General features: G+C 50.2%; 1 protein-coding gene across 3 annotated transcripts in view; it reads left to right on the top strand.

Moving 5' to 3' along the window:
• LOC117434006 (protein capicua homolog) overlaps window positions 1–18,587 on the top strand; it is a 38,674-nt gene that overhangs the window by 12,693 nt on the left and 7,394 nt on the right. For all 3 annotated transcript variants that reach the window (XM_059011090.1, XM_059011088.1, XM_059011089.1), the window contains 11 exons: window positions 12,105–12,254; window positions 12,394–12,592; window positions 13,012–13,135; window positions 13,282–13,464; window positions 14,469–14,616; window positions 14,782–14,978; window positions 15,192–15,342; window positions 15,461–15,549; window positions 16,151–17,840; window positions 18,074–18,249; window positions 18,351–18,511. In XM_059011090.1, coding sequence (XP_058867073.1) covers window positions 12,105–12,254; window positions 12,394–12,592; window positions 13,012–13,135; window positions 13,282–13,464; window positions 14,469–14,616; window positions 14,782–14,978; window positions 15,192–15,342; window positions 15,461–15,549; window positions 16,151–17,840; window positions 18,074–18,249; window positions 18,351–18,511 — 3,268 coding nt within the window. The remainder of the gene's footprint in view (window positions 1–12,104; window positions 12,255–12,393; window positions 12,593–13,011; window positions 13,136–13,281; window positions 13,465–14,468; window positions 14,617–14,781; window positions 14,979–15,191; window positions 15,343–15,460; window positions 15,550–16,150; window positions 17,841–18,073; window positions 18,250–18,350; window positions 18,512–18,587) is intronic.

Here is an 18,587-nt window from a genome sequence, read left to right as displayed (position 1 = left end):
AGCTGCACATTCCAGCACTCAGAACTGTGTCCAGACTTGTTCTGTGGTAAGCAGACACGCCCAGACACACCAGTGTACCACCCTCTCGTACGCACTCCCTCCCTCCCTCCCTCTCATACGCACTCCCTCCCTCCTTCCCTCTCACACCCTGCCTTCTTTCTCTGCTTTTTCTTACTATAAACCTGTCTCTCTTTGAATTCAAATTGGTCTTTAGTACACCAATTAACACAGGAATATTAGAAACATAACATAACAGAGCTGATGTTGGGCGAAGTCATTCTTTCCTATCAGAGAGGCCTTCAAGCTAATTGCATGAGCAAGAGACAAATCCACACACAGATACACTGACACACACATACACACAAACTGAGACTGACACAGACAGACAAACTGAGACTGACACAGGGACACCGACACAGACAACTGAGAAACACAAAGACAAACTGAGACACTGACACAGACAAACACACACACAGACAAACTGAGACTGACACAAGCACGCATAGACAAACTGACACACACACAGACACACACACACACAGACAAACTTAGACACACTGACACAACAGACAAACTGAGACGCTGGCACACATAGGCAAACAGACACACACACACACACACACACACACATAGACAAACTGAGACACACACATACACACTGACACACACAGACAGACCGACACAAAGAGCAGCTGAGACAAACTGAGACAAACCCACACACACTGACACACACAGACAACACAATAATGAAAGTTATTGGGGCTGAGGTTAAATACTCATTACTGCGTCTCAAGTTTTCTTTTCAAACTTTGAACTGGAGAAAGAGGATGTGATAGAAAAGGGTGATAAGGGGGTGGAGTGAGTCTGTAGGATAGATGGAGAGAGGTTTTGGGGTCCAGTGGTTAGAGAAAGGGGCTTGATACCTGGAGCTTCAAATCCCAGCTCAGCCGCTGACTCACTATGTGTGTGTGAGACCCTGAGCAAGTCGCTTCACCTCCTTGTGCTCCGTCCTTCGGATGAGACGTCAAACAAACGAGGTCCTGTTGGAAGCGACTCTGCAGCAGCAGCAGCAGTTGATGCACAGTTCACCCCCCTAGTCTCTGTGAGTCGATTTGGATAAAAGCGTCTGCAAACGACTAATTATTAATAATAAAAGAGAAGGGGAGACAGCAGGAGAGGGGATGAGAGAAGGGATTCACTGACACTGTAGTGACAAAACGAATGAGTAAGCAAGGCAGATGGAGAGAGGGAGGGTGAAAGGTGAGTGTTTGCAGGATGGATAAAAAGGTTAGATGGAGACAGAGAGAGGGGGGGGAGTGGAGTGAAGGACTCATTAATACTGAAAGTGAGTGAGTGTGTAGGATAGATACAGAGAGAAGGAGAGGAGAGGATGGTTTGAAAGTTAGATGAAAGAGAGTGTGTAGGTTGGATGAGGGAGAAGGGGAGAGAGGCAGAGTGGCTTTGCTGACGCACGATGTCATTGTGTGCCGGGGCAGTTGCCGTGACGACAGGACACTCACATCCCACCTCCCACGTGACAGGAAAAAAAAAAAAAAAAAAAAAAACACGCTGACAAACAAGCACAGAACCGGAACACACAGGGTTAACCTTCCTCTGGAGGCCTGGGTTCCAATCTGGGATTAGTAACGCTGCAGGCTCACAGGTGAGACTTCGATATTCACGCTGTGGTGAGCAGCGGGGTCACTTCATTCAGAGCTGGCTCACCAGCGGCCCCGATTCTGCAGACTCCCGGCACCTACACTACCCGGTCATTTTGAAATGATATACCTGAACAAGGGCAGTTCTGAAACCTAGGGCTGGGTGCAGTAGGGCAAGTGCCCTGGTCAGTTTGTCCCAATTATCCCCTCGCTCTGTGTACACACAGGTCTGTTACAATATAATACGATCATGTATTCATATATATATATATATATATATATATATATATATATATATATATATATATATAAAGAAATACCTAGCGCTTGTTCACACTGCAAGCTGAAATGTTGAATTTCTGTGTTCAACGGCGACCTCTGCTGTCCAGTAGTGTGAACTGCGGCAGCACTGCACAGCTTTGGGGGAGGCTGAAGGATAGGTTAGTTTAATAAATCCTGGAAGAATTTAGCAGTAAAAATAGGCATGGATATGTGTTGTAGTGTCAAGCTTGACTGTAGCTATAAACTTCCATGCTGCCTTCTCCCTAGCAAGTCGGTCAGACACACACACTGGTCCCATTTGGTTATTATGGGTTTCCTGTTCCCAGGGTCGTTGCCGTGGGCAGCGCTAGGCCAGCGGTCGCCGTGGCAACAGCAGAGCTCTCCACCAGACGAGTGGCAGCCCTCACAGGGTTGCCGTGACAACAGCAAAGTTTAATCAAAGAAATTGGTGCAAAAAAAACAAAAAGGAGAGAGAGAGGGGGCTGTAAACAAGGGGAGGTTATATCATCCTACAGCTCCTGAATCAGCGGACATGCGGCTTTACACACACGCGGGGGTGTGTGTGTGTGCGTGCGTGCGTGTGTGTGTGTGTGTGTGTGTGTGAGAGAGAGAGAGCAGGGGCAAGCGAAGGGGGTTTAGAATCCATTCTCTTACCTCTTATTGGCACTAGCAGTATTAGCACTGACCCCCTGGTTTCACTGACCCTGATAAGCACTAACAGGGATGGAAAGAAGAGTCCTGTTTAATAAGAAAACACCTGAGCTTTTTACTGCTACACCCTGTTAAGGTGAAGCGGGGGAAAGATATGAGGGTCCAGTTCAGCACTGGATATTTATATTTGTTTCCTTAAAAAAAAAAAAAAAAGGGCTTTTGTAAACTTGTAATATTTTCATGTAGTTGGTTCAGTGCCGCATGTAAGAGAATGATGTAGTCGCTAGTCAGGGAGGTGTCGTAGTGAAAAAAAGGGTGGGGGGGTGCTTTCGAGTGCCACTCCGCTGCTTTAAGCTCTCGTCGATACTGTAGCGATTGATCAGCGTTTCATCCATCTTCTCTATTAGATGGAGCTCCCTGTATGAGGGCTGACGGCTCGTCTCCTCCATGCACTGCAAACGTGCAGCAGCAGCTCCCCCCTGTGGCCTTTATGTGTCACACCCTGACAGCTGTGCAGGGAGTTTCTACACACTGCAGGCATTGTAGTCCCTCACACAGGGTCTTTCTTTCTTGCTTGCTTTCTGTTTATTAATGAATCAGTGTGTGTGTGTGTCTCAGTGTCTTCAGTGTGTGCGTGTGTGCACTATAAACCCAGACCTCTCTCTGTACCTGAAGGGGTTAACTGGTCCTGCTTGTTTGCTACAGAAGGCGGCGATGCCCTCTGTAAGTGCCGAGGTGTCTGATTGGGCAGTGGGAGGGACTTTCTCTCTGCCTCACTAATTGGCAGCCTCAGTTGACCACACCCCCATTGTTTGCTGTGGTTTGATTGACAGGTGGTCCTGGCAGCCTCCCCAGGTTAACTCTTTGAGTGCCGGTCAAGATTAAAAGTGTGTCTGTGTGAGTGTGCTTGTCAGGTTTGTTTGTAATGTGCATTGGATCGAAAGGTAGGGAAACCTGACAGAGCCTGCCTTATTAAACAGAAGCTCTGGAGTTTAGAACAGGAAATCTGTTGCAGTATGGGTCTGTCTGAGTGTGTGTGTCAGTGTGGGTCTGTCTGAGTGTGTGTGTGTCAGTGTGTGTGTGTCACGTTGTGTGTCTGTGTGTGTGTGCGCTGGTATCAGTATCAGTCTCAGATGAGAAGTTTAAACAGGCTCTGGGTGTTTTTCTGGTTCAAAGTCTCTAGTGAGCAGTGAGGCTCCGTTGTACAGACTGCTCCCTTCCTCTCCTCTCATTTCCTGTACAGAAAACTGCTCTCTCTCTCCCCTTCACTCCAAACCCCCCTTTTTTCCATCTCTCTTTCCCGCTCCCTCCCTTTCCCTCATTCCCTCTTTTTTCCACTCTAGAGTAACGTGTGAGTCACTTTTTGTCTATTTATATCCCAGTGACTTGCATTCCTAATAAACCAGCACACACACACGCACACGTGATTATTTGGAAACAAGAAATAAAAAAGATACGGTCAAGGAGTTCATACAGGAATATGAACAGGCTTTCTGTCTCTCCCAGACTCCTCCCCCCCACCCCCCTGCCGTGCTCCTCTCCTCTCCTCTCTCTCTCTATCCCCTCCTCTCTCGGACAGGGTGAGTAATGCTTCTGCTGACACGGTGTCTGACTGAGCTGCTGTAATGTCTCTCTGTAAACAACAAGAGAGAGAGAGAGAGAGAGAGAGAGAGAGAGAGGGGGGGGAGGAAGGAAATGGGTGTGTGTGAGTGAGAGGACTACTTCTGTTCTAACACGAGTAAACATCTCTAATATATAGAGGACAGCTTTCAAGTCACGCTGTCTCCCCCTCTCTCCCTCCTCCTCCTCCTCCTCCTCCCCCCCTGGGTTTGTGATCTCATTATTTAACTCTCAGTGACTCAGACTGACTCACTCACTAATAAATCATTTGGTAGCAACTTAAATTTGATGCCAATAGAATTTGTACTGTCAACTTATGGATACATTTCAGTACGTTAAGTTTAACATTAACCCACTAGCGCCACCTAGCCCCCCAGATTGGAACCCAGGCCTCCAGAGGAAGGTGAAAGGCTGGTCTAGTGCATTAACATGAACCCGCTAGCGTCACCTAGCCCCCCAGATTGGAACCCAGGCCTCCAGAGGAAGGTGAAAGGCTGGTCTAGTGCATTAACTTGAACCTGCTAGCGCCACCTAGCCCCCCAGATTGGAACCCAGGCCTCCAGAGGAAGGTGAAAGGCTGGTCTAGTGCATTAACATGAACCCGCTAGCGTCACCTAGCCCCCCAGATTGGAACCCAGGCCTCCAGAGGAAGGTGAAAGGCTGGTCTAGTGCATTAACTTGAACCTGCTAGCGCCACCTAGCCCCCTAGATTGGAACCCAGACCTCCAGAGGAAGGTGAAAGGCTGGTCTAGTGCATTAACAAGAACCCACTAGCGCCACCTAGCCCCTAGATTGGAACCCAGGCCTCCAGAGGAAGGTGAAAGGCTGGTCTAGTGCATTAACATGAACCCGCTAGCGCCACCTAGCTCCCCAGATTGGAACCCAGACCTCCAGAGGAAGGTGAAAGGCTGGTCTAGTGCATTAACAAGAACCCACTAGCGCCACCTAGCCCCCTAGATTGGAACCCAGGCCTCCAGAGGAAGGTGAAAGGCTGGTGGAAGCTGGTGTTAGCCTGGGTCCTGTTTGCAGCAGTCTGGTGACTGAAGGGTTAAGTCTGCAGTGTTGGTGTCGTGTTTCCCAGACTCCTCGGAGCACACTGATCTCCCCCTCGCTGAACCACTGCACTCAATAGCAGCTCTGTGCTGCAGTGCGAACATAAACTGAGACACATACACAGGGACACACACACACTGACACGCACACACACACAGAGACACGCACACAGTGTGTGTCAGTGTGTCTGTGCGTCTGTCAGTCAGTGTGACACAGTGTGTGTCTGTGTTTACCAGAGCAAGTTTATAACACTTACTGAGTCAAAAAGAAAGTCCCAACATGATGGGAAAAACCTGATGAAACCTACCTCACGAGAACACAGGCCATGTCCCTGTAATGCTGAAACAGATATTTCAAACATGAAATCAGCGCGATACGGGACTCAATGCAAAGCTCTCATTAACACTATAAACCAGTGTGTGTGTGTGTCAGTGTCAGTGTGTGTGTCAATGTGTCAGCGTGTGTGTGTCAGCGTGTGTGTGAGCACGTGTCCGTGTGTCACTGTGTGTGTGTGTCACTGTGTGTGTGTGTCGGTGTGTGTGTGTGTGTGCGTGTCAGTGTGTCACTGTGTGTGTGTGTGTGCGTGTCAGTGTGTCACTGTGTGTGTGTGTGTGCGTGTCAGTGTGTCAGCGTGTGTGGGCGTGTCGGAGGGAAGTGAAAAGGTCCACTGAAAATTCAATGAAAAATATTATATTTATTACGTCTCCAAATCTCCTTTTTTTCCTGCTATTTTTTTCAAGATTTTTCCTGTGTGAAAGGGTATCAAACTGTGTGTACTCTAGTCTTGGTTTCTGTGCTGCCTGGTTTGTGAATGTCAGCTCCTTCGTGAATGGTACTTCGTGTTTGTAAAAGGGTAACGTTGATTATAGCGAAGATTTTTGGCAATCACCTGGTTAAAAACATTGCTGTATTCGATAGAGAGAAATGGGCCTCATTCTAGTGCCCACAGGGGCTCCCGTGGCCTGGGGCAGAACTGCAACTCAGCATCGAGGGGCACTGCCCAGCCAAGGCGGGTCCTCTCATGCGACTGGCTGGCCGATATCTCCTTCTCCCAGCAACATTCGCTACCTTTCACATCAATCACGCAGTTATCCAGTCAGTGTGGGAGCGGGAGGGCGCGGCTATGCAAACTCATTGTTTTACTCTTGAGTCAGAACAAAAGATCCGGCCAATCAAGAGGCGCTAGCTGAGACGTCACAATAGACAGGATACCCGCCAACCAATGAGCGGCCACACCCCACAGAGTTGCGGTAACTCACAACGACCCCTTACCCAATTGGAGCCTGAGAACCGTGTGGCAGGCGATTTGCATATGACTGACATTCCAGATCTGACTGAGGCCAATCAGCTTGGAGAGCAGCGGTTGGCAGGTGAATGACTCCTCGCTTGGCGACCTATGGGAGAGCGGGGTTGCACAGACCCGAGTTTGCGCGCTGTAGCTGGTTAGGCGAGAGAGAGAGAGAGAGAGAGGGAGGAGGGGTGGAGCGGGTAACCTAGTTTAATCTTGTTTAGAAAAGCGAAAGGCGAGCTCTGTGGATATTGTGAATGCGACGCTACTACCCTGCGAGGGCAAATTATTATAGACACGATATCACTGTCACCTCGCCAGACAACGCGTTGGGACGCAACAAACCCCGTCAGACGTCTGCTGCTAGTACGATTACATTATACGATGTCGTATGCGACTGCAGAGTAGTATTATTCCTGTGTGCTCTTCAGTGTTAACAGCACTGAGTGGACTTGTTGGTATTAGTGTTATTTTACTACGGAGCCTGGGCAGCACGATTCTGCCAGCTTTGCTTGTGACTCGGTGTGTTACCTATTTATTAAAAATAATCCAGCCAGCTGCAAACAAAAAACATTGCAAAGAAAAGTGACCATTTTCATATTAATAATAATATATTTAGTGGAACTAAGAAAATGAAAAATGGACTGATTTAAAAAAAAAAAAAAAGAAAAAACGGAAGCAGCAGCTGAACACAGCGAGAGAGAAAGGAAAAGCCGCGCTTCACATGGTGTCTGTAGCAGGGATGTGGAATCCGGAGCGGAGGACACAACAGCAACACGCACTTCATTTCAAACACATGTGAAGTGCGCGCTCGGTGCTTTACCACCGATTTCGCTTCCCCGTTTTGTTTTGTTGTGTTTTTTTTTATGTATATCGCCACACCGGATGAAGTCGAGAAAGATGCGTGTTTGATTGAAGAAGGAGGACTCTCGACTTCACTCAACGCCAGCATTGCGCTTTACTACGAGCGGCTCAGAATAACAACAGCACCACCATTCATTGCGTGCAAGTGAAACTGCTTACACAACATTAACACAAGAGACGCAGTAATATAAGAGAGAGAGGAGAGATACGGGAACACAAATACACTGCACAACTTACAGTCAAAAACACCTACTTCTATAGGGATCGGGCAACACCCGTGACAGAATATCATTAACCAGTTCACGTCATTACTGTTGTTATTAGTGTGCAGGATCTTTGAAACCCAATTGGACTTCTCAATTTCTGGAGAGCTTAGTGGGGTAGCTCGAGTTTTCTAATATAGTGCGTGTTATTATTACCCATGATAATGTATGCTAGGTCATTCCAGACTAAACCTGTGAGTTTAGCTTAGCGAGCACAGGGGCAGTGTTCTGTTGAAATTGATGCGATGTTTGTGTTGTCCTGTAGTATAGTACGGGGGTATCTGAGGTGATTCACAGTATGTTAATACGGTAATACGCGTATCGATGATACTGTAGTCCATTGAGGTTGTGTCTACTACTGGTAAATACGGTAAAGCATTGGCGATTGGTTTAAGTTTCTTCATGTTGTTTACGACTTGTAATATGTAATGTACACGGTCGTTGTGTTTGTATTGACTTTGTAACGCTTTGAAGAAGGCCAGTATTGTTACGGTTGAACTGTGATTAATAATAATACTTGCCGTGTCATTGATTATTATTATTATTATTATTATTATTATTATTATTCGAGGTTTTTATTTAGAGACTTTCTTTTGAGGAAAGTACTTTGTTGTTTAAAAACAACATTAAGGAGAGACGGTTTGTTGACTTTATTACGAGGTGTGTGTGTGTGTGTGTGTGTGTGATTGAGCTGTGCTCGCTGTGCTATTGATTGGTGATCGGTGATTGAGCTGTGTTCGCTGTGTTATTGATTGGTGTGTGTGTGATTGAGCTGTGTTCGCTGTGTTATTGATTGATTGGTGTGTGTGTGATTGAGCTGTGTTCGCTGTGTTATTGATTGGTGATCGGTGATTGAGCTGTGCTCGCTGTGTTATTGATTGGTGATCGGTGATTGGAATTGCAGGTTCCAGGCTGGGGAGCTGCCTTGTGTGAAGTTACAGCCTGCTTGTATAGAGGTTACTTTCGGGAAAGTGTTTAGCAGTTGGTTATAAGGATTGGGAGGTCGGTTGATCAGTACTGTTAGCATCGTCAGTGTAAACAAACAAACCCCGAATCCAAGCCGTGTTTTGAGTTGTCTGTGTAATAGTTTTGCTGTTTGGTTATTGCAATTGAAAATCGCATTTTGGTGTCGCATAAACGTTAAAGCAGTGAAGGGTAACACACCCTGCTGTGATAATCGGAGAATCCCCAAAACAAAGCGTGGCACAGTGCGTGTCGGTTATATATATATATATACTGTACTTGTTGTGTATCTGTGAACACACGCTCACTCACAAGTACAAACAGTGTTGGGTTTGTTCGATTTCTCCAGGCTGTTAATTCCGTGTTGCTTGTTTGGTTTTGTTTACTAGATGTTTCTATGTGAATTGTGATGCGATTGCTTGCTCTGTAGTCGAGGTGGTACGTCTTGATTTAGACATTGAAGGGTAAATGAAACTTGTGAGCAGTGGTGGTTTTGTGTGTGAATGTTACCGACGGGCATCGCAAGGCTTCGTTATCGCTGTGAATATCGTTTCTGTTTCTCTTTGAGTTAGTGTGGGAGCGCGTAAAAGAACACGTTGTTTACTTACGGTGTCGGTGATTTTTAATTTTTTATTATTATTATTTACTATTACGACTGCTGAGTCGCCTGAGCGGTTTAAATACCGATATTAATGTGCATTCGAGTTACGTACATCCGCCCCTTTGCGATTTAGGCGAGGCCAAGGATGAGAGTCAGGCCTACTTAACCCTTTCCAGACCGCACTCGACTCTACCTCAAATAATAACAACACAGCAAAACGGGGAGGGAAAACGAACATGGACACGGATACAAAGGAAAAACAACCCATTTCTGGACAAACATCGAAGCTTTAATATTCCAGTGTTTGGGTATTTACTGTGGTAATCAGTGGCTCAGTCTGTAATAGGCTCAGCTATTGTCCATTCATTCTTATCTACATAACAACAACACGGAAGAAAACCAAAAAAAAAAACAAGACTGGACTTCTCATTCATATATTTATTATCACAAGAAGATGGATGCGCGCTTTGGAGAATCATCATCATTATTATTATTGGTTTTATTTATAAAATAAAAGGATAAATGAACACGGCTCGTGACAGCACTTTACATATGAAAACATACGCCTCCTTGTGTCAGTTATCATCATTGAATACATTCAAAAACAATTCAAAACCGAAATATTATAACACCAAGACACAGATGTAATTCTCTGTGAATCAGCGCCTTATCAATTACAGTATTGTTTAAATAAATACAACGGAAACGTCTCTACAAAACCATGTTTTCATCGGAAACGCCGCCGTGTCTACGTCAAGGTCTCAGCATGTTTGGTACGTATTATTGTTTTTAATAGTATTCTTATTCTGTGATAAATTGTGTTCGGTACGTAGAACTGTTACAGAGAATTCAGTCTTCGTGCCTCAAGCCTGCCCTGGACTGGAGGGAGCACCCTTTCTCTTAGGGGGGTGAGGGAGGGAGGGAGGGAGCAGTTCAGTCTCTGTGCCTCAAGCCTGCCCTGGACTGGAGGGAGCACCCTTTCTCTTAGGGGGGTGAGGGAGGGAGGGAGCAGTTCAGTCTCTGTGCCTCAAGCCTGCCCTGGACTGGAGGGAGCACCCTTTCTCTTAGGGGGATGATTGAGGGAGGGAGGGAGCAGTTCAGTCTCTGTACCTCAAGCCTGCCCTGGACTAGAGGGAGCACCCTTTCTCTTAGGGGGATGATTGAGGGAGGGAGGGAGCAGTTCAGTCTCTGTACCTCAAGCCTGCCCTGGACTGGAGGGAGCCCCCTTTCTCTTAGGGGGATGATTGAGGGAGGGAGGGAGCAGTTCAGTCTCTGTACCTCAAGCCTGCCCTGGACTAGAGGGAGCACCCTTTCTCTTAGGGGGATGATTGAGGGAGGGAGGGAGCAGTTCAGTCTCTGTACCTCAAGCCTGCCCTGGACTGGAGGGAGCACCCTTTCTCTTAGGGGGGGTGAGGGAGGGAGGGAGCAGTTCAGTCTCTGTACCTCAAGCCTGCCCTGGACTGGAGGGAGCACCCTTTCTCTTAGGGGGATGATTGAGGGAGGGAGGGAGCAGTTCAGTCTCTGTACCTCAAGCCTGCCCTGGACTGGAGGGAGCCCCCTTTCTCTTAGGGGGATGATTGAGGGAGGGAGGGAGCAGTTCAGTCTCTGTACCTCAAGCCTGCCCTGGACTGGAGGGAGCACCCTTTCTCTTAGGGGGATGATTGAGGGAGGGAGGGAGCAGTTCAGTCTCCGTGCCTCAAGCCTGCCCTGGACTGGAGGGAGCCCCCTTTCTCTTAGGGGGGTGAGGGAGGGAGCATCCTGTCTATCCGCTGAGCTGAATTGTGTAATTTATAAGTCTTAACAAGTTCCTTCTCATTTTGCTGAATAATATTCTGTCACAACTCAAGATAAGTTAAGCAAGTCTGCAGAAATATATGTAGTGTCGGGTGCTGTACAACAGAAGCAGGTATCCACTGCAGAATGCCTGTCTACAAGTGGGCTTACTGGCCACTCTGATCTAGAGTGGGTGAAAATCAGCTTGTGTCTCACACACAGCACGCTGGGCTAGGTTTAGGAATAATAATGAAACTAAAAAAGCTCATCTTAATGTGATGTCATTTCGATCTGCTACAGAGGGCTGTATCGCATCAATATCAGGGTCTAGTGCTATATATTATAAAGACATTTCAGAGGGCTGGATCGCATCAATATCAGGGTCTAGTGCTATATATTATAAAGACATTTCAGAGGGCTGTATCGCATCAATATCAGGGTCTAGTGCTGTATATTATAAAGACATTTCAGAGGGCTGTATCGCATCAATATCAGGGTCTAGTGCTATATATTATAAAGACATTTCAGAGGGCTGTATCGCATCAATATCAGGGTCTAGTGCTGTATATTATAAAGACATTTCAGAGGGCTGTATCGCATCAATATCAGGGTCTAGTGCTATATATTATAAAGACATTTCAGAGGGCTGTATCTCATCAATATCAGGGTCTAGTGCTGTATATTATAAAGACATTTCAGAGGGCTGGATCGCATCAATATCACGGTCTGCTGTATCTCATGTATAAGGAGATTCAGTATTAATTTGGTTCTGAAACCATGTGTTGAGTTTTATTTCTATCAGTTCCCAGTTCCCTTGCTGTGAAAAGGGAACTAATATTGTGCGCTGACACAACTGGCTGATTTAAGCAGACATAAGCAGTAAGAGACTGAGTCACGCAGACCAGCGTTTGGGCTCCAGTGCCTTCATCAGTGTTATTGACACTAGAAGAGACCGAGTGAAGCAGACAGAGTGCACAAGATGACACCTCTTATAATGAGAGATGCACATACTACCTTTAAGTGACCCTCTCTTCCTCCGTGTGTGTTTGTGACCTGTGTGTGTTTTTTTAAATTCTGTTTCTCTGCAGTTTGGACCAATGTCGAGCCGCGCTCGGTCCCGGTCTTTCATTGGCACTCATTGGTCCCCTTCCTGGCTCCCAGCCAATCGGAATCCTCCGTCCAGTCCTCAGAGGGGCAGCAGGTTGTCAATCACCCTCCCCCACCCAATCAGAATAAAGGTGAGTGATCCTACAGAACACGCCTAATATAGGACATTAAAATCAGTAAAGAAATGTAATATTCGGAAAATATATATGGTATAAAATGTTCCTTTGTAAATAACCCCCTTTCTCTCCTTCCTCTCTCTCTGTGTTTCAGATCCTCCCCAATCCTGTGTGGTCCCAGTGCCGGAGCCCAGCACTACCACTGCTCCCAGTCTGGGAGGGGACCCAGAGAAGCGCCCCCCTCCCAGTCCGAGCCCCAGCGAGGCCCCACCTCGAGAGCAGCAGACCCCCCCTGCCAGAGATGGGGGGGCAGCAGGGGGGGACAGTGAGACGGAGAGCGATGCAGACGACCCGTGAGTATATACACATTGAAATACATAAACACTGATCTATACACATTGAAATACATACACTGATCTATACACATTGAAATATATAAACACTGAGCTATACACATTGAAATACATAGACACTGAGCTATACACATTGAAATACACAGACACTGAGCTATACACATTGAAATACATAGACACTGATGCATACACATTGAAATACATAGACACTGATCTATACACATTGAAATACACAGACACTGAGCTATACACATTGAAATACATAAACACTGAGCTATACACATTGAAATACATAGACACTGATCTATACACATTGAAATACATAGACACTGATGCATACACACACATACACACACACACACAGAGTGAGTTATCGGTTGATTTGTTTTGTTTCTTCCTGTCTCTGTTCTTGCTGTCAGGTTCTTCTCCAGCGTTATCCCTGAGATGCCCCTGTCTGTGCCCCCGGTGAAGAGGAGGACCCAGTCCCTCAGCGCCCTGCCCAAGGACAGGGACTGCGACAAGGATGGCAGGAGCCCGGGCAAGGTGAGGGGAGGACAGGGAGAGGAGAGGAGGAAGGGGGAGGAGGGGAGGGGAGGGGAGGGCCAGGAGGAAGGGAGAGTGCTTGTGTGTGGATTTTGCTTTTTTTGTTCTCCCCGCCCTCCTCTCACTCCCTCTCATGTCACTCTCAGAGGGAGAAGGATCACATCCGGCGGCCGATGAACGCCTTCATGATCTTCAGCAAGCGGCACCGCGCCCTGGTGCACCAACGACACCCCAACCAGGACAACCGCACCGTCAGCAAGATCTTGGGGGAGTGGTGGTACGCACTGGGGCCCAAGGAGAAGCAGAAATACCACGACCTCGCCTTCCAGGTAACCAGAAACACACTCGCCTGAGACCAGAAACACACTCGCCTGAGACCAGAAACACGCTCGCCTGAGACCAGAAACACGCTCGCCTGAGACCAGAAACACGCTCGCCTGAGACCAGAAACACGCTCGCCCGAGACCAGAAACACGCTCGCCCGAGACCAGAAACACGCTCGCCTGAGACCAGAAACACGCTCGCCTGAGACCAGAAACACGCTCGCCTGAGACCAGAAACACGCTCGCCTGAGACCAGAAACACGCTCGCCTGAGACCAGAAACACGCTCGCCTGAGACCAGAAACACGCTCGCCTGAGACCAGAAACACGCTCGCCCGAGACCAGAAACACGCTCGCCCGAGACCAGAAACACGCTCGCCTGAGACCAGAAACACGCTCGCCTGAGACCAGAAACACGCTCGCCTGAGACCAGAAACACGCTCGCCTGAGACCAGAAACACGCTCGCCTGAGACCAGAAACACGCTCGCCTGAGACCAGAAACACGCTCGCCTGAGACCAGAAACACGCTCGCCTGAGACCAGAAACACGCTCGCCTGAGACCAGAAACACGCTCGCCTGAGACCAGAAACACGCTCGCCTGAGACCAGAAACACGCTCGCCTGAGACCAGAAACACGCTCGCCTGAGACAGGGAACACGCTCGCCTGAGACCAGAAACACGCTCGCCTGAGACCATAAACACGCTCGCCTGAGACCAGAAACACGCTCGCCTGAGACCAGAAACACGCTCGCCTGAGACCAGAAACACGCTCGCCTGAGACCAGAAACACGCTCGCCTGAGACCAGAAACACGCTCGCCTGAGACAGGGAACACGCTCGCCTGAGACAGGGAACACGCTCGCCTGAGACAGGGAACACGCTCGCCTGAGACAGGGAACACGCTCGCCTGAGACGGAACACTGTACATGCACGCACACACCTGAAACAGTTAAACCCAGCAATGGCAGTGGTGTTGAGTGCTGAGCCACGTTGCTTTGCTGCCCCCTGCAGGTGAAGGAGGCTCACTTCAAGGCACACCCTGACTGGAAGTGGTGCAACAAGGACCGCAAGAAATCGAGCTCTGATGTGAAGATAGCGCTGAGTGGAGCCGGGGGGGTGCCCAAAGAGATGAGAGAGAGGAGCATGTCAGAGACTGGAGGTGACAGAGGAGGGCAGGAGGGAGAGTAGAGAAGGGGAGGAGTGGGAGGAGATGAGACATGGAAGGGGAGGGATTAGCATATCTGACAGTAAGTTAGTGAGGCAGGAGTTTCCATGAAAAAAAAATAATAACCTCACTTTCCTTCCCCCTCTCTTCCTCTCTCAGAGCCCCTGGCTGTTTCCCAGGCTGCCGCCCTGGGGGCGGAGCTGAAGGCAGGGCCCAGTGGAGTGGGCGTGGCTGAGCGACAGGCAGGGGAGGGGCCTCAGACCCAGCTGACACGCCCCCGAGCATTCTCACACAGTGGAGTGCACAGCCTGGAGAGAGGAGAGAGGAACACGCAGGCACTGACAGAGCTGGCACAGGTACACCTCTCTCCCTTTCTCTGTAGATGTGTCTCCTCTCACACACTTCCTCTCTCTGTGTAGATGTGTCTCCTCTCTCTCTCACACTTCCTCTCTCCTCTCTGTGTAGATGTGTCTCCTCTCTCTCTCTCTCTCACACTTCCTCTCTCCTCTCTGTGTAGATGTGTCTCCTCTCTCTCTCTCTCTCACACTTCCTCTCTCCTTTTTGTGTAGATGTGTGTCTCTGGCTCTCAGTACTCCGGTATGAAGTTCTCGGCCCCGCGGCGCTCGTTCTCGCGCTCCCAGCGCGCTGCCAGCGAGGAGATGACCAGCGACGAGGAGAGGATGGTGATCTGTGAGGAGGAGGGGGACGATGATGTCATCGGTGAGGGAGAGGCGTGTGTGAGGGTGTCTGTGTGAGTGCGTCGGGGTGAGTCTGTGAGTGCGTCGGGGTGAGTCTCGGAGTGAGTCAGGGTGAGTCTCTGAGTGTGTCTCTGTTTCAGAGGACTCCTACCCGGCCGGCACCATCGATCTCAAGTGTAAAGAGAGAGTGACGGACAGCGAGAGCGAGGGGGAAGAGGGGGAGCACAAGGTGAGTGTGAGCGAGTCAGGGGCTCTGTGTGTGTGTCTGTCTCTGCCTCTTTGTATCTGTGTCTGCCTCTGTGTGTGTGTGTGAGTTTGTATCTGTCTCTGTGCCTCTGTGTGTTTCACTGAGTCTGTGTCTCTGCCTTTGTAAGTCTGTCTGTGGGAGCGCGTGTCTACCTGTCTGTCTGTGGGAGCGCGTGTCTACCTGTCTGTCTGTGGGAGCGCGTGTCTACCTGTCTGTCTGTGGGAGCGCGTGTCTACCTGTCTGTCTGTGGGAGCGCGTGTCTACCTGTCTGTCTGTCTGGGAGCGCGTGTCTACCTGTCTGTCTGTGGGAGCGCGTGTCTACCTGTCTGTCTGTGGGAGCGCGTGTCTACCTGTCTGTCTGTGGGAGCGCGTGTCTACCTGTCTGTCTGTCTGTGGGAGCGCGTGTCTACCTGTCTGTCTGTGGGAGCGCGTGTCTACCTGTCTGTCTGTGGGAGCGCGTGTCTACCTGTCTGTCTGTCTGGGAGCGCGTGTCTACCTGTCTGTCTCACAGCTTCATTTATTTTGAAGCTAACAGTTAAATTATGTGAATTGATGTTTACAATATTCCCTCTTCTCTTCACAGAGAGTGTTTGCCCCGGTGATCCGCTCCTCCCCTCACTCTCACTCCCTTGCTCACCCCTTCTCACACTCCCACTCTCACTCCAAGCCCGAAAACAACACCAACAACAGCAAACAGCCACTTCCTGTGCGTGGAGAAATTACATCCTCCCAGCAACAACAGCAGCAGCACAGGAATCGGAACCTCCCACAGCCTTCCAGTCCCATCTCCCAGCAACACCAGCACCACAGCGCTCCCAGCAACAGCTCCCAGTCGACCTCCCAGTCCCACCGCACCTCCTTTACCAGTTACCAGTCTGGAATGGGGGGAGTGTGTAAATCGACAGGAGGAGGGCAACCCACTTCAACATCATCGACAGCAACAGGCAAACACCCGAGCAGCAGCAGCAGCAATACTACCAACAACTATAATAATAATAATAATAATAATAATAATAGCAGCAGCAACAGTGGCGATGGGCTCAAGAGGAAGAGAGGGGATCAGCAGCAGCAGCAGCAGCAGCAGCAGCACAGGGAGATGTCCTCGGAGGAGCCCTCCTACCCCTCCTCCGCTCACACACCCAACAGCTTGACAACTTCCCCCTCCCCCAGCCCTTCCTCCCAGCCCCACTCCTACTCCCAGTCCCAGCCCCAGTCAGTCATTGCCAGCACAGTGAGTGTGCTGCCCGCACTGGTTTTCCCCCAGTCCTCCGGAGGAGTAGGGGGGTTAGGAGGGGGTTTAGGGGTAGGGGTGGGGCGTGTTTACTCCCCAAACCCTCTCCCTGCCCTGCCGCTCTCCCAGCAGCACTGCCTCTCTGTCAGGATGGCCTCCACGGTGGTAACCAGCGTTGTGAAGCCCGTGAGCAGCACCCCCGTCCCCATCGCCAGCAAGCCGGCCGCCCAGCCCTCCCCCCCGGCCGAGCTGCAGGTGTCGGGGAGGGTCTACAATCAGCAGGGGGCGCCAGGCGGAGGGGCCGTATCTGTCCTGTACGCAGAGAAGAGACCGCCAGCGGTACTGGGGGCCGCGCAGCCCACACAGCAGATTGTGATCGGCCCCCCCTCTGCGGGGCTACTGCCCAGGTACACCTCATCAACCCCTCCCTTCTCCTTCTCTACCTCCTCCTCTCCTTCGTCATCCTCCTCTTCTCCTCATGCTGCATTCCCCATGGCCGGGGGAGGGGGCGTGCTGACCAATCTGGTGGTGGGAGGTATTGGGGCCCCCCAGCACGGTTTCGGGGGACCCCCCCAGGGCACTGCTGTGCATCTCATCGCTCCCCATCAGCAGCCTCAGAGTTACCACAGTGCTGGCTCCGGCTCTGCTGTTAATAATGGCACAGGGCTGGCCGCTGGTAAAGGCAGCAGTCTGGGTCTCATCCAGTCCCCGGCTCAGTTTTTGTCCGCGGCGGCGCCCTCCTGTGGCCCTAAAGGGGTAACGCAGGTGCAGTACATCCTGCCCACCCTGTCCCCAGGGGCGGTTGCCATGGGAGGGGCCGGTAAGGCTGGCTTGCCCCACCCCTCCCAGCAGCTCCTCCCCGCCCACCACCACCCCCCCCAGCAGCAGCAGCAGCAGCAGTCAGCCAGCATCCACTTCACCCTGCCAGCCCAACCCCCGGGGCCTGGCCAGGCAGCCAATGGGAAGGCGGTTGGCGTGGTGATGGGAGCCACGCCCCCACAGCAGCAGAATCCTGCAGCCTGCAACTCGCCAGGGAGCAGAGGTGAGATTCACACTGAAAGGGAGAGAGAGGCACTGGAAGGGGAGGCAGGAGGGGAATTGGAAGTGGGAGAGTGGGGAGGGAGAGGGAGGATTAAGGGGGCGGGGCGGTGCTTGAATTCTCTCTCTGCCGGCTTAGTCTGTTGTTGTTGTTGTTGTTGTTGTTGTTGTTGTTATTATTTCTTTATTTGGCAGATGCCTTTTTCCACTGTAACGCCCGGTCTCTCTCTCTCTCAGCTCAGCCCATCTCCCCAGTTCTGCACCAGCCCTGTCTCTCTGGCTCGATACTCCAGGCCCAGGGCAAGATGCTGGTTCCAATGCCAACCATGCGCCCTGCCCAGCCACAGCCCCTCCCCCTCGTGGCTCCGTCCATCTCTGTGCCGATCCAGAATGGAGCACAGCCAGCCAGCAAGGTGAGTGAGACGGAGTGTGAGTTTTGTAGTGAGGTTGTTGATTTCTGGTTGTGTATTGTTGTGTTGTTCATCTCTTCTCTGGTTGTGTGTTTTGCTTTCAGATCATTCAGATCGCACAAGTGCCGGTTGTTCAGTCGCAGCTGGCCCCCGCAGGAGCAATACATGCTGGGAGCCCCTTCCCCGTCTCCATGACGACCGCCGCAGTAATGTCACCAGGCTCCTCCCAGCCCCAGAAGAATCTCCTGCCCTCCACTGCCACAAGGTAAAGAAAAACACCAGGTGGGGGGGGGAAACCATTTGAATGTTTAATCGAGTATCGCAAAATAAAATCCATGCCG

The sequence above is a fragment of the Acipenser ruthenus genome, chromosome 41, assembly GCF_902713425.1.
Source record: "Acipenser ruthenus chromosome 41, fAciRut3.2 maternal haplotype, whole genome shotgun sequence".
Taxonomy (NCBI): domain Eukaryota; kingdom Metazoa; phylum Chordata; class Actinopteri; order Acipenseriformes; family Acipenseridae; genus Acipenser; species Acipenser ruthenus.
Note: the sequence above shows the minus strand (reverse complement) of the source record. Positions and strands in the feature narration are given on the sequence as shown.